General features: G+C 54.4%; 1 protein-coding gene across 1 annotated transcript; it reads left to right on the forward strand.

The window, feature by feature from the left end:
- The first annotated feature begins 1862 nt into the window (after positions 1-1862).
- Positions 1863-6325, forward strand: LOC100923773 (apolipoprotein D). The gene is given in 7 exon segments (XM_003766385.2): positions 1863-2019; positions 3509-3660; positions 4718-4839; positions 5334-5422; positions 6088-6146; positions 6148-6273; positions 6275-6325. Coding segments are annotated over 6 exon segments (567 nt in total). The 5' UTR covers positions 1863-2019; positions 3509-3540.
- The last annotated feature ends 6139 nt before the right edge of the window (positions 6326-12464 follow it).

Raw genomic sequence — 12464 nt, forward strand, 5'->3', positions numbered from 1 at the left:
CCTCATCCCTCTGACCTGACATTGAAATGGCTTTCTCGGGGGCAGAGGCACTGCTTTCAGCCTCCGATCTCCCTCTCTTGAGGCCATCTCCACCACTGCCCTTCGAGGGCTGCCACAGTCAGCACACCCCTCTAGGCTGGGAGCCGGTACCGAATGAATACTTGTTGCCAGGCGTGGTACAAAATCAGCCTCCAGAGTCCCGGATGTAAATTAGGATTCCTAGGTATAAATAGGAGCCTCTTTTCTTAATTTGTTTATTTGTGCCTTGCAACATGTTTCTTTGTTTGTTACCCAATAAAAGCAGAGGAGGAGCTGAGCTGCGGAGCTGAAGCCACTGCAGGAGCCCTGCTCCCCGCCTGGTGTGGGTATTTCTGGCCAAGCACTTATTCTCTCAGTGTTTGTCCTTTCTCGCCCTCTCTCCTCCTCTCCCTCCCTTCCCTCCCCCTGCCCCCCAGGATAAAAAGCTTTGACTGAAGAAATTGGAGCTTTGGGTCTCACCCTCGAGGTCTGATCACTGACTTGCCTCTAGTGGGAGCCAGAGGAACGCTGGTAAGTGTTGAACAACTTTCCCAAAGAATTGCCGGACATACTTTTAAGCTTAATCTGTATTACTAATGTTTTCTCCAATACTTTGTCCAGATAATCAACAATTCAAGGAATCAGGTATCTGATTTATACTGCCAATTTCTGAGATGTAAATGCTCACAAGGAATAAGTACCAAATGTTAAGAAGCTGACCCCTCAGGAGTCTCTCAGGGGTACTGAAGTCTACTGAGGTAGTTCTTTCCACTTCTGGAGCATCCTTACTATTAAGCATTTAGGAAGGTTCTAGCAAGAAGGAGGAAAGGAGAGGAAAATAGGATGTGTTGAGGGCCTTCCGCACCAAAGGGTTCTCAGAGCAGAGGCTTCACTAGTTGGCCATATCTATTGATCAGAATTGTGCTGGCAGACCCCAAACCAGGTAGGGATAGCTTGTAAGGAAATTGCTATAAAGGTTTTAAGTCTGTCAGCAACCCCACCCCGCACAGCCTCCCCTCCCCCAAAGGTGACACAGGTTCCAAAGCAGCCAGCTCTGCCTGTCATGCATCAGCCTTCCTATTGCCAGGAGCTGGGGCTCCTTGGGGCTCCAGCAAAATCCACACCCCTCCTTCCTGACTTTCCCATTCCAGTCAGTCGGCATTTATTAAGATCAGATCAAGTCAATTTGGACCAATTATATTCTACCAGCATTGATTTGGCACCTTCCGTGTGTCAGGCCCTGTTCTAGGTGCTGGGGATACAAGGACACAGGTGAGGAACTTGCTCTACAGCACACAGCTGGTTGGTTGTCAGAGCCAAGTGTATGGGATGATGATGATGATGGTGCTGCTGCTGGTGCTGATGACAAAGGCTAGTGTGTATGGATATTTACTATAGGGAGAGAGAGAAGGAAGGAGGGAGGGGACCGGAAGAGGAAGTAGCTGGATTTTTCCCCCTGAGGGTCACAAGGGAAGATCCCTTTGTTTCTTGCTTCTCTAACTCCTGTTTTTCTCTACATGACACATATGAGCATCATCTCATCCCTGTCTCATGGGGCTGGTTCCTTGTTCATCCAAATAAACTCACATCCCTGTCATTAGGAATAGAGCAAAAGTGAAAAACAAATGCCAGATGTCTGAAAACAATGAACTTATCTTGCCGCCAGCCTGGAAATTTGGTGTCAGGCCCAAGGCCTCATATTGTGAGAATGAAATGGGAACGCCCGTGGCCAGATGGGAAGGCTGGGAGTTGGAGGCCCCAGAGTCCAAGAGACCCACAGAGCAGCTCTTTGTCTTCCCGCTGGGGAACAGCTGTGAGGAAGAATGAAAAGGGGGTAGAAGAGAGCCCTGTTCTCCATCACACACACGAGCGGGAGGAGACAGAGCCGGTGGTGGGTCTGTCAGAGCTTATAAAGGTGGGGGCTGAGCCTGCCCTGCGACCAGCTTCTCGCACTGAGCACTTGGGCAGCGCCCTCCAGAAGCAGCCTGTGGACCAGCCTGGGTGAGCAGGATGGGGAGAGCCTGAGGCCTCGGTGTTTGTCTCCCTTTCTTTCCCAAGAGACTGTCCCCAGTGTTAGTCTTAGCTTAGCTATGGGGCCCCTGGGTCCTGGTGCACTGTTCTGGCCATCTGGACGGGGATTATGGATGAAAAGCACAGCTTGGGGCAAAAGCTGTGGATCTGGCTGTGGGGTGAGGGTTTGCACCAGGACAAGGGCAGGGGCCGAGGGGAGAAGGACGGTATTAGAGAGACGTGGCAGAGGTGCCGTCATAGGGCTTTGGCAGTAGCTCGGATTTGGGGGTGAGGGAGTGGCTGAGAGCTCCAGCTGTCCAAGAAAATTCCAGAGCTGGGAGCCTGGGAGGCTCCCTGTACCAGGGCCTTTGGAAAAGGGAGACTGAGAGTGCCCTTCGGGGCCCAAGGCTGTCTGGAGATGAAGGAAGAGGACTGGGAAGGCCACCGGGTTTGGCCACTAAAAGCTCACTGGCCATACTTGGGGTGGGGAGAGGAAGCAAAGGGAGGAGAGAGGAAGAACGCTGGCCAGCAGGGAGAGAAGGATCAAAGGAGGGGAGACGCAGGCAAGTTCATGGGCAGTAGGGAAGGACCTGGTAGAGAAGCCCCTCCTCTTCCCTGAGCCTCAGTTTTCCCATCTGTTAAATGAGAGACTAGGTGGCCTTGAGGTCCCTTCCAGCCTGAGGCTGTGAAATCCCTAATCCTAAATTCCCAGCAGCCCTGCTCCTGCCCAGTGACAGCATGGGGCAGGGAGAGTCTGGACTAGGAATTAATTACCTTGAGGAAGCATGACAGGAAAAAGGAAATGGTGAGGCTGGAGAAGGGCAGCCTGCCCCCTCCCCATCAGGGCACTCCCAGCTCACCAGTGCCAAAGAGCTTTGCTTCTTGATCCCCCACCCAGGGCCAGGGCTGTCTTTGGCTTCTTTCTGTATCTCCTATGCTTAGCTTGGTGCCTGGCATGCAGTAGGCACTTAATAAATGCTGACTATTTAAAAAGGTGCAGAGCTGCAGGGACGCCTCCGCCTAGCCCCTGAGCTGTACTGTTCCCCAAACAAATGACCTGGGCCCGGAAGGCAGAGGACAGTACTCAGGTCCTCGGGGAGCACGGTGCTGGCTGGAGGAAGGCCCTGGGCCTGTCCAGCTCCGGAGGTTCCTAGACTTGGGAGACTTTGGTCTTTGGAGGTCACCTGGGTCAAGCTCCCGCCGTCCATAGGTGATGGCTCCTGCATCAGCACTGCCCCTCTCCCCCAGCCTCAGAGAGTCCCCAGGCCACTGGTCAGTGCCACCTCTGGGCTTTGCTGGGAGATGCAGTGCGGGAGACAGGCAGGCCGCAGGCGGAGGGGCTGGGCTTTCTCCCTGTCCTTCTCCATCCCTTGTCCTCTGTCCTCCATCCCTCCTACGTCCTCCATCCTCCAAGGGCCTCCACTGTTCCCCTCGCCTCAGCAGGTGCAGTTTGGCTCATTGCCTGTGGGTCTCCCCTCAGGCCTGGCCCTTTCTGAACCGCCCTGAGCCGAGATGGTGACCCTGCTGCTGCTCTCTGTCCTGGTGGGCCTCTCCAGCGTGGCTGATGGTCAGGGCGTGCACCTGGGCTGGTGTCCTGAGCCTCCTGTCCAGGAGAACTTTGACACCCTGAAGGTAGGACCGGCAGCCCTCCCTCGCCCTTGTGGAAGAGGCTGCCAGGAGAAAAGGTGTCCTGGATGCCCCGGTGCGAGGGACTGGCTGCAGAGGCGAGATGAGGTCCCCAGAACCTAGCCTCTGCCCCCTCCCTGGGGAGGCTTCCAGGGCTGGCGGCCCTCCTCCTCCCCTGGGCCCTCCAGCCCCTGCAGTGAACCCTGGCCTGGCAGCTTCCTCCTTGCCCAGGGGCAGCCTGCCCTTTCCTCCCTCCCATGTACCTCGCCTTGTTCCCGAGGATGTCAGCTCCTCATAGAAAAGGTCCCAGAAACCTCTGGGAAAATGCTGTTGCCTCCACATTGCGCTTCTGCAGCCAGAGGAACAGTCTGGGTCAAAGGCAGCGGGCTCTGGAGCTAGGGCCGAGCCCCCGCCAGTGGGTTGGGCCATTGTGAGTCTCCTGGTCCCTCAGGCTCAGCTGGGCCCCTCCGGGCAGGGACACCCCTAAGGCTCGGGCCCCAGCCCGGCTCTGAGGCCACGATCTGAAGCTCTTACCGTCTGTCTGGTGACCCCATATTTAAATGACCAGCCAGCGAGAGCTCAGGAGCAAGCTGGACCAAATTCTGTCACTTAATGGAGCCGACCGACCCAATGAGAGGCCCAGCCTGGGAGCCAGGAACCCCCGGGATCTCGAGCCAAGTCTGTGCCTTCCACACTGCGGCCCTGGCCAGGCTGGCTCCTTAGACCCTGGGCTCCTCCTAGGCCACTATGCCGGCCACCTCAGTCTGCCCCAGAAAGCTGACTCATTGACCCCCGGGGCAGCACCCATCCGGGCACAAAGCCCAGGTTCTTGCAGGAAGGATTCGCCTCTGGGCTGCAACCACAGCACGATAGCCCGCTACCCCGACGCCCACCTCTCCTCGCCCGACCACCGTCCCCAGTCTCCCCGGCCTTGAGCCTCCGGCCCCAAAGGGCCTCCACGTGCCCTCCCTTTTACAAAGCTCGAGCGTCCTGCTGGGGCTGCTCAGAGGCCCTCCTGGGCTTGGAAGGCGCCCCCGCCGACCCCGCCATCTTGCCCCTCCAGTATCTCGGGAGATGGTACGAGATTGAGAAGATCCCCGTGAGTTTTGAGAAGGGAAGCTGTATCCAGGCCAATTATTCCTTGAAAGAGAACGGGAAGATCAAAGTGCTCAACCAGGAGATTCGGTAAGTGACTGCGAGCTGTGGCCGCTTAGCCTGGCCTGGCCGGCTCTGACCTGCATCCCTTGGGGAGCACCTGTGGGGCCGCGCCAGGCGAGCCGTGTCCTGAAAAAGGCCCCGGGTCCGCGGCCGGTTGTGATAAACCGCAGGCTCCCCTGGGAACCCAGAGCCAGGGAAACCCCGCCATTGGGCCCTCGTTCTGAAGGACCCAGGACAACCTGAGGCTACCAAACATTTATTAAGCACCTGCTGTGTACAAGAGCCTCAGCCAAGGAAAAACCATTTTGGTGAGGGAAGGTGCCCAGTGTCTCTCTGTAGGAACAGGTGAGCCGTCTGGGAAGGAGGAGAAAGCTGGTCATGAGCCCCCACGGACACAGGCGACAGCTGAAGAGGCTGCAGGCCCGGGAGCTGCCCTCGGTACCCGCCAGGCTGGGGAAGTGACAAGGGGAAGGGGGAGGCTGAGAGAGCAGAGCAGGACCAGCCTCCCCTTGCCCTTGCAGACCCGATGGCAGTGTGAACCAGGTGGAGGGGGAGGCCGCCCCCACCAACCTCACAGAGCCCGCCAAACTGGGAGTCAAGTTCTTCTGGTGTAAGTAAAGTCTGTCCCAAAGACCAGAGTCCACGGGAAGGAGGGACTGGAAGGGCATCGGCCCAAGGGGCTTGGGGGATGCTGGGGAGGCCTGCAGGGGCCACTGGGAGAGTGGAGGTGGAGGGAGGCCCGTGGCTGGACCCTGTCCGTGCCATCTCCTCCCCAGCCAATGCTGGGCCCCCAGCTGGTCTTCCCTGAGCCTGTGAGCAGGGCCCTGGCGGGAGGCAGGAGGGCAGACTGGGCAGGTCTGGCCCACAGCCTGCCCTGTCACCACAGGCCCTGCCCCTTTCTGCCCCACTGAATGCCTCTTGCTCTTCAGGGACAAGCAGACCAAGGTGGCTTTTGGTGGCTCAAGAGCCCACCCCTGGGGCTCAGCTCTTTGTTAGGGGGCCTCGGGCTTGGGTTCAGTCTGTCTTCAATGGGAAGACCTCCCTGTCTCGGCCTCCTCTGGGCTGGGAGCGACCTGGGCCCTGGGCGCAGGGGATGAGAGCCAGGGGAGCAAAGTTGAGGGCCCTTTGATGGCCTCTGTGTCCCCCGAGACCCTCCGCTGGTGAGGGCAGGGACCCCGAGCCCCGGATCAGCTCCATTAGCGGAGGCTGGAGGGGTGCTGGGAGCCTGCCCCCAGGCCTAGTGTCCACTCTGGCGCCATCCGCCGGGTCTTGTAGTGATGCCCACTTCTCCCTACTGGGTCCTGGCCACGGATTACGAGAACTATGCCCTTGTATAGCTCCTGTACCACCTTCATCTGGCTCTTCCACATGGACTACGCCTGGATCCTGGCCAGGCCCGTACCTCCCGCCCGCCATAGTGAGGCCAGCTGAAGGGGCATCCTCAGCGCCAATGGCATCGAGCATTGAGAAGATGGTGCCCACTGATCAGATGAACTGCCCGAGGTTCCTCTAGAAGCCCGCCCGGCCTCCCTGGGCCACCAGCTTGTGCCCGCCTGGCCACCTGCCCCTGCCTCTCGCTTTGCTCCTTGGAAAGAAAGCAGCAGCCTGGAAGCTGGGCCTAATCCCACCCGGCTGGCCAGGCAGGCCCTCTCAGGCTCCAGGGAGCTGGGGTCCATGGGGAGCGGGAGGAGAAGCCTTTGGGAAACATGGCCTAGAAACCTGGCTTTGCCCCGCCCGGTCAGTCAGGACCCGTGGCAGCCCTGGCTGCACGCCCCACCCCTTCCTGCCAAGATCACTAACGCCCCCCTGCCTCACAGCAGCCCTGCCCCGGGGGAGGCCGGGCCTCCCAGATGTGGCCCAGGGAGGAGAGAGGCCCGGCCTGCCGGCCCCCCAGCAGGGGCACCGAGAAATGCTTGCTGCAGGGCTGCCAATAAAACGTCCAGGTTCCGCCTTAACCTGCCTGTTTCCTGGGGCCCTGCTGGGGAAGTGGGTTCTGGGGCCAGCCCTGCATCCCTCACCCCTCGGGCATTCCCTCTGGGCGTCGTGTTGGGGGGTGGAGCTAGGAAAACCTGGCTCCCAAGTCCCTTCGGACCCCCGCCCCTGCAGAGCAGCTGCAGCCCCCCATCTGTCCAAGGGGCACATTCACCCCTGCCATCGCAGCAGGCCGGAGAACTCCGGCAGGCGCAGGGAGTGAAGCCGTGCACACAAAACTCAGAGCCCTCCTGGGAAGAGCCTTTTCCTGCCCTGGCTTCAAGCGGTCCCGGTCTGTCCTGCACTTGGACCACCCGGACTGCCCCTCAATCCAGCTTCCACACTGCCCCGTCCCCCAATCAAAAGTCCTCAGTGCTCCCTCTTGCCTCCGGGACAAAAGCCAGCCCCCACTCTGACCCCTCCGGCGGCCACCTGTCCTGGACTGCTTCCCATCACCCTTTGGGCACGCTCCGTCCCACCAAACTGGCCCCAATGACCAGCCGCCTTTGCCCGGCCGGCCCTGCCCCTCGGTGCCCAGCCTTGGTCTCCTGGGGGCGACCTTTCCTGGCCCTGATGGCGCTCTGCCTGGGGCTGCCTCCTGGCCCGCTGCGCAGAATGGGGGCATGGAGGTCTGTGGGGGCACAAGGGACCCTCCTCTGCATAGGAGCCTGCCCGCCATGGGCATTACTGGGGAGAGGAAGCTGGACGGCGCCCAGGTTCAGCTCACGCAGTTTCTCCCCAGGCCACCAGGTGGGGCTCCCAGCCTGGGGCCCCAAGAAGCTCCCATCCTCCCTCAGTTCTGTTGCATCTCATTTGGTCCAGGATGGAAACCTCCAGGATAAGGATAACTTATGGAGCCAAACAGGCTCTACCCCATCCCACTAAGCTTTCTTCCTGTGACCCAAAGAACCCCAGGCTCACTTTGTAGTGGGAGAACAGGGACTGCATCACAACTCCCTGCAGCAAAGCTCCTCACAAAGGTCTGAGCTCCCTGCTCCCCAGAGGCAGCCCCTCCTTCTCCTCCAGATCTGAAACTCCAGGGGGCAGGGGTTCCCAGAAACCATCTGCAGAGGAAGCCGAGGAGACTGCATTCCACAGCCAAATTAATCCTGCTAAGGCACAGGTCTATGGCTCTCTGTCTCTGTCTCTCCCTCCCCCAATCTCTCTCCTCTGTCTCTGTCTCTGTCTCTCTGTCGCTCTCTCTTCCAAAGACTCTGGACCTCTAGGATCAAATTTCCAATCCTCTATTTGGCTTTAACCCCTCCAAACCCTGCCTCCTTCCGTCTACATTTTCCAGTCTTGTTGTACCTTTCTCACACCTTCTTCACACCTTTCAGCTCACCCCAGACTCTTCAATCAGGTGACCCCGGCCTCCCTATATCTTGTACAGACCCTCCACCCTGCTCAGACCCGGCATTTCCCGACTCTCCCCCATAGTTGGAATGTGCCCCTTCCTCTTCTCCGCCTCCTGGTTTCCCTGGCTCCCAAGTCCCGTGTAAAAGCCGGCCTTCTACAGGAGGCCTTCCCAATCCCCATTAGTACTAGCGTCTTCCCTTGTTGGTCATTTCCAGATTAGCCCGTCTCTATTTGCCTGAGCTTTTGCTTATGGTCCCCTCATCTGAGGAGTTCCTGGAGAACAGGGACTGTCTCTTGCCTTCTTTAATACGGTGCCTGACATATGGTGGGTCCTTAATAAACATTTAACTGAAAACTAAGGCAGGCCAAGGATTAAAAACATAAGCACTACAAACAAGAAAATGGAAAAGGGTTTTTGCAAAAATCGCTACAACAAACTTTTCTTCACCACAGACCCACCTATGGGACCTGATAACACTAAAGAGAACAATGGTAGGGAAGACCACCTACCTGGATCAAAATTCTTCAGAGAAGACCTCTGGGGTGGGGAGAGGCCCTCAGGAGGCTAACTGACAGGTATCTCAAGGAGGAAGGATACTAAAGATGGGGAGAATCCAACTTGGATCTTAATTTTTTTTTAAAGTGTTCAGGAGACCATGCTCAGGTACCTATCTCCCTGCTTTCCTGTCTTTTTATGAGTCATCCACATACATGAATCCAGGACATCCTCAATAAGGGTGAGTAGGAAACCCTTGAATTTCCTCCTCCTTGAATAGCTGAGTGGTGCTCCAGCATGCTGGCAGCAGGCAGAACACCCCATCCATGCTCTGAGCTGGGAGCACCACTGGCTGCTGTTATACATACAATATGGTGCTACAGAGTCACCAGGGGCAAAGAGAGGCTTGGGGCTATTTTCCTAATGGTGGCCAGGAGCCATAAAGAACCAGCAATCAGAGACAGAAAAGTATCAGGGGTGGGGATCTGATCAGAAGTGCCTAAGGGAGTTGATGAGAGTGATCCTCTCCTATATAAAGCTCCATATCTATAGTCCCTGCCCTTCCATTAACTGACAGGACTGACACGCCCTGTCCTGAAAAGAACCAAGAAAAGGATCTGCTGCTGGCTTAGAACTGGCCCCTGGGATGGGCTGCCCTGCTTTCTGATGAGGATGCCTGACAGAGAGCCCAGGAGCTGCCACAAGGTTGGAAACCCTGGGATTGGGGCATGTGGCCACATCTGGGCCACCCTCCTTACATCCATTTCCCGAGTCAGAATAAATTCCATTCTCTACCTATGGCTTAAAAGAAAAAAGAAACTTTTGCAGCAACAACCCCTCTCCCACCCGCCAGATATAGCAAAACTAGTGAAACCAAGGCAACGGACACAACCATAAGCAGTACTTGGCATTTTGGCTCCCGCTGGCCTGAGCAGGAAATGTGTCAGGACCTAGGAGAGCAGCCTTTTATTTTGGATGGTTCACAAGGGCACTAAAGGGCATTTAGGAAGGAGGAACTGCTAATGCCCCCATCCCCACTTGGAGAGGACTCTTGGGTGCTGAATGACCCTAATAAGCCTTGTGATAACAGGACCTGAAATGGGAAAATGGGACCTGATGTCAAACTTCTTATCTGAGCTCTCAGAACTGGTGGTTGTTTACCATTTTGATAATTATATTTTGCCATACTTGGTTTTCTTTTAATTTCATAGATTTTATTTTTATGTTGAACAACATGATTTTGAAAAATGGGCTCAGAGATTTCAGCAGCTTGATAGCCCAAGGGGTCTAAGATACAGCAATGGTTCAGAACTCCTGATAAAGTTTTAAAAGAGGAACGGACCAATGTCAGACAGGTAAGGAGAAATCAGTTCCAACAGCCCCAAAAGGGAAAGACAGAGCCTGCCACATGTTTGAGCTTCCAGGAGAGCTTAGGTATTAGCTGTTCTCCAGACTGCATTCCCAATCTTGGTCCCTCTCTCCTCCCCACACCAGATAGACATAGAACAGAATCCTTTTCCTCTTTGAAGGCTCAGCTCAGGGGCTTCTCCGGAAGCCTGTTCTGACTCCCTCCATGGAAATCTCACCTTCACTTCATCATAATCTCTGCCATGATGTTTTTGCAAACATCTCAGAATGCATCGAAAACATTTCAGCAGAAATGAAGCAAGGATACTCTCAAAGTCTCTCTGAAGAACTTGGGAATTGTGAGGTATGGGAGACTGTGAAGTTCTTGTTCTTTAAAATAATAAAAGAACAGGATTCCAACAGGAGACAGTGGTCCAGGACCACCCATCAAGGTACACCATCGTCAAAGAAGGGAAAGCAAAACTACAAAAGCTCAAAAACAAACTTTAAGTACTATTTCTTGAAATGAATTCACCAAACCCTAGCTTTGGGAGCCTGCAGGGACCTCTGCTGATTTTCCAGGGAACAGCATTTCTCGGTTTTCAAGGAGCTTTGGGTAGATCATCTTACCTGATGCTCACAATGACCTAGTGAGAGTGTGCCCTCAATGCAAGTTCTGAGGCTTAGATACAACAAAGTAGGGAGGATACTCTATCCCTTGTGCTAATTTTGGCCTAACAATTAACACCAAAAAGACACCAACTAGCACAACCCCTTCTATATATGGAAGCATTTTGGTTTTGAGGCAATTGTGGTTAAGTGACTGGTTAGTTTGTGTTGTATCTGAGCTGGGATTTGAACTCAGGTCCTCCTGACTCCAGTGCTCTATTCACCGTACCATCTAGTTGCCCTGGAAGCATCATTACAACAAATGGAGAAATTGTGAAAGCTGTGGGTAAGTTCACACACTTGGCAATATACTTTTTAGGGAGGTCCACATAGATGATGAGGTGGGTGCATACACTGCCAGAGCTAGCTCAGAGTTTTGGAGGCTCCAAAGGGGAGTGTGGGAGAGGAGGGCATTAGACTGACTGCCAAAATGGGGCCCCAGAGCTGCTGTGCTAACCCCATGTTGTGTGTCTGTGAAAACGGACAGTCTACCAGTACCATGCCTGGAAAGCGGAATCGCTTCCATTTGGATTGTCTTAGGACGATTCTGAAGATCGGCTAGCAGGATCAGGGGCCGGACACCGAGGTTCTCTCTTGAGCTAAAGTGCTGTAGACATCCCATCTCTTCTGCAGAGAGAGTGACCCTGGCCATGTTGTTTGAATGTCAGATGTACGTTTGCTTTAAAGCCTATTTGACGTGGAACTCGCACAGTGGAGGTGCTCGCTCGGAGATCGGCAGAAATGATGCAAGGATACTCTCAGTGTCTCTCTGAAGAACTTAGGAATTGTGAGGTATGGGAGATAGTGGTCCAGGACCACCCAGCAAGGCGCACCTGCGTCAAAGAAGGGGCTGTGCTCTATGAGGAAAGCAAAACTACAGCGGCTCAAAAAATGAGATGCCCAAATTTAGAGCCATCTTACTTCCAATGTTAATACAAAGCATTTATGTCTAATTTGTGGTGGAACCTTCTAAGCTTGTACTGGTCTGATCAGCCAAATACACACTAAATTGTGACTCCATACAAAATGCCCTCTGGGGTCAAATAGAACCAACCAGAATCCTCCTCCACAGGCCAAGTCACCAGCCTGTTCCCCAACTAACCCAAGCTCCTTCAGCTCATCCTCAGGTATTACAGACTGAAGCCCCTTCCCCAGGCTGATTGTGCTCCTCAGATCATGAGCTAGTCAACTTATTGAAGTCCTCCTCAACCTGGAATGCCTAGACTGACCACTGTTCTCCAGGAGAAATCTGGCAAGTGGAGGACAATAGTACTATCCTGTAACAAATAAGGAAAAAGAGTCCACTGAAGGTCTGAACACGTATGTCCCCTTCAGTATGTCGTATCTGTACATGACTTTGTTCTGTCAGGAGGTTGTGTCCTAGGTCCTTCGGAGACACAACGAGTCATCATATTCCCATCACCACAACTTGTCTTTTCAAGTTTTCTTTTCAATAACAACAATGTTGCACTCCTTATATTCTCCATGTTCTAGGAATTTCATTCAGCATGAGTCCACACCTTCCAGCACAGTCTAAAATCTCGTGGGTCATTTCTTATGGAACAATATCCCATTACTTTCATATATTTGCCATTCCCCAGCTAAGAAGCAATGCAACAGATGCCCTTGCTTTCTAATACTGCAAACTTCTTTTTTTCCTTCTTTTAATTTGCTCCTTTGAGATCAGTAAACGAGATGAGGTGAGATCTTTCAAGACAGTTGTGAAAATCGAGTAAGGCTTCATCTGTTTTAAAGTTTGAGTAGGCCTGAAGGACTTTAAGCATCAAATCAAGGGCATACTTAAATCCCTTGT

This window comes from Sarcophilus harrisii, chromosome 3 (assembly GCF_902635505.1).
Source record: "Sarcophilus harrisii chromosome 3, mSarHar1.11, whole genome shotgun sequence".
NCBI lineage: Eukaryota > Metazoa > Chordata > Mammalia > Dasyuromorphia > Dasyuridae > Sarcophilus > Sarcophilus harrisii.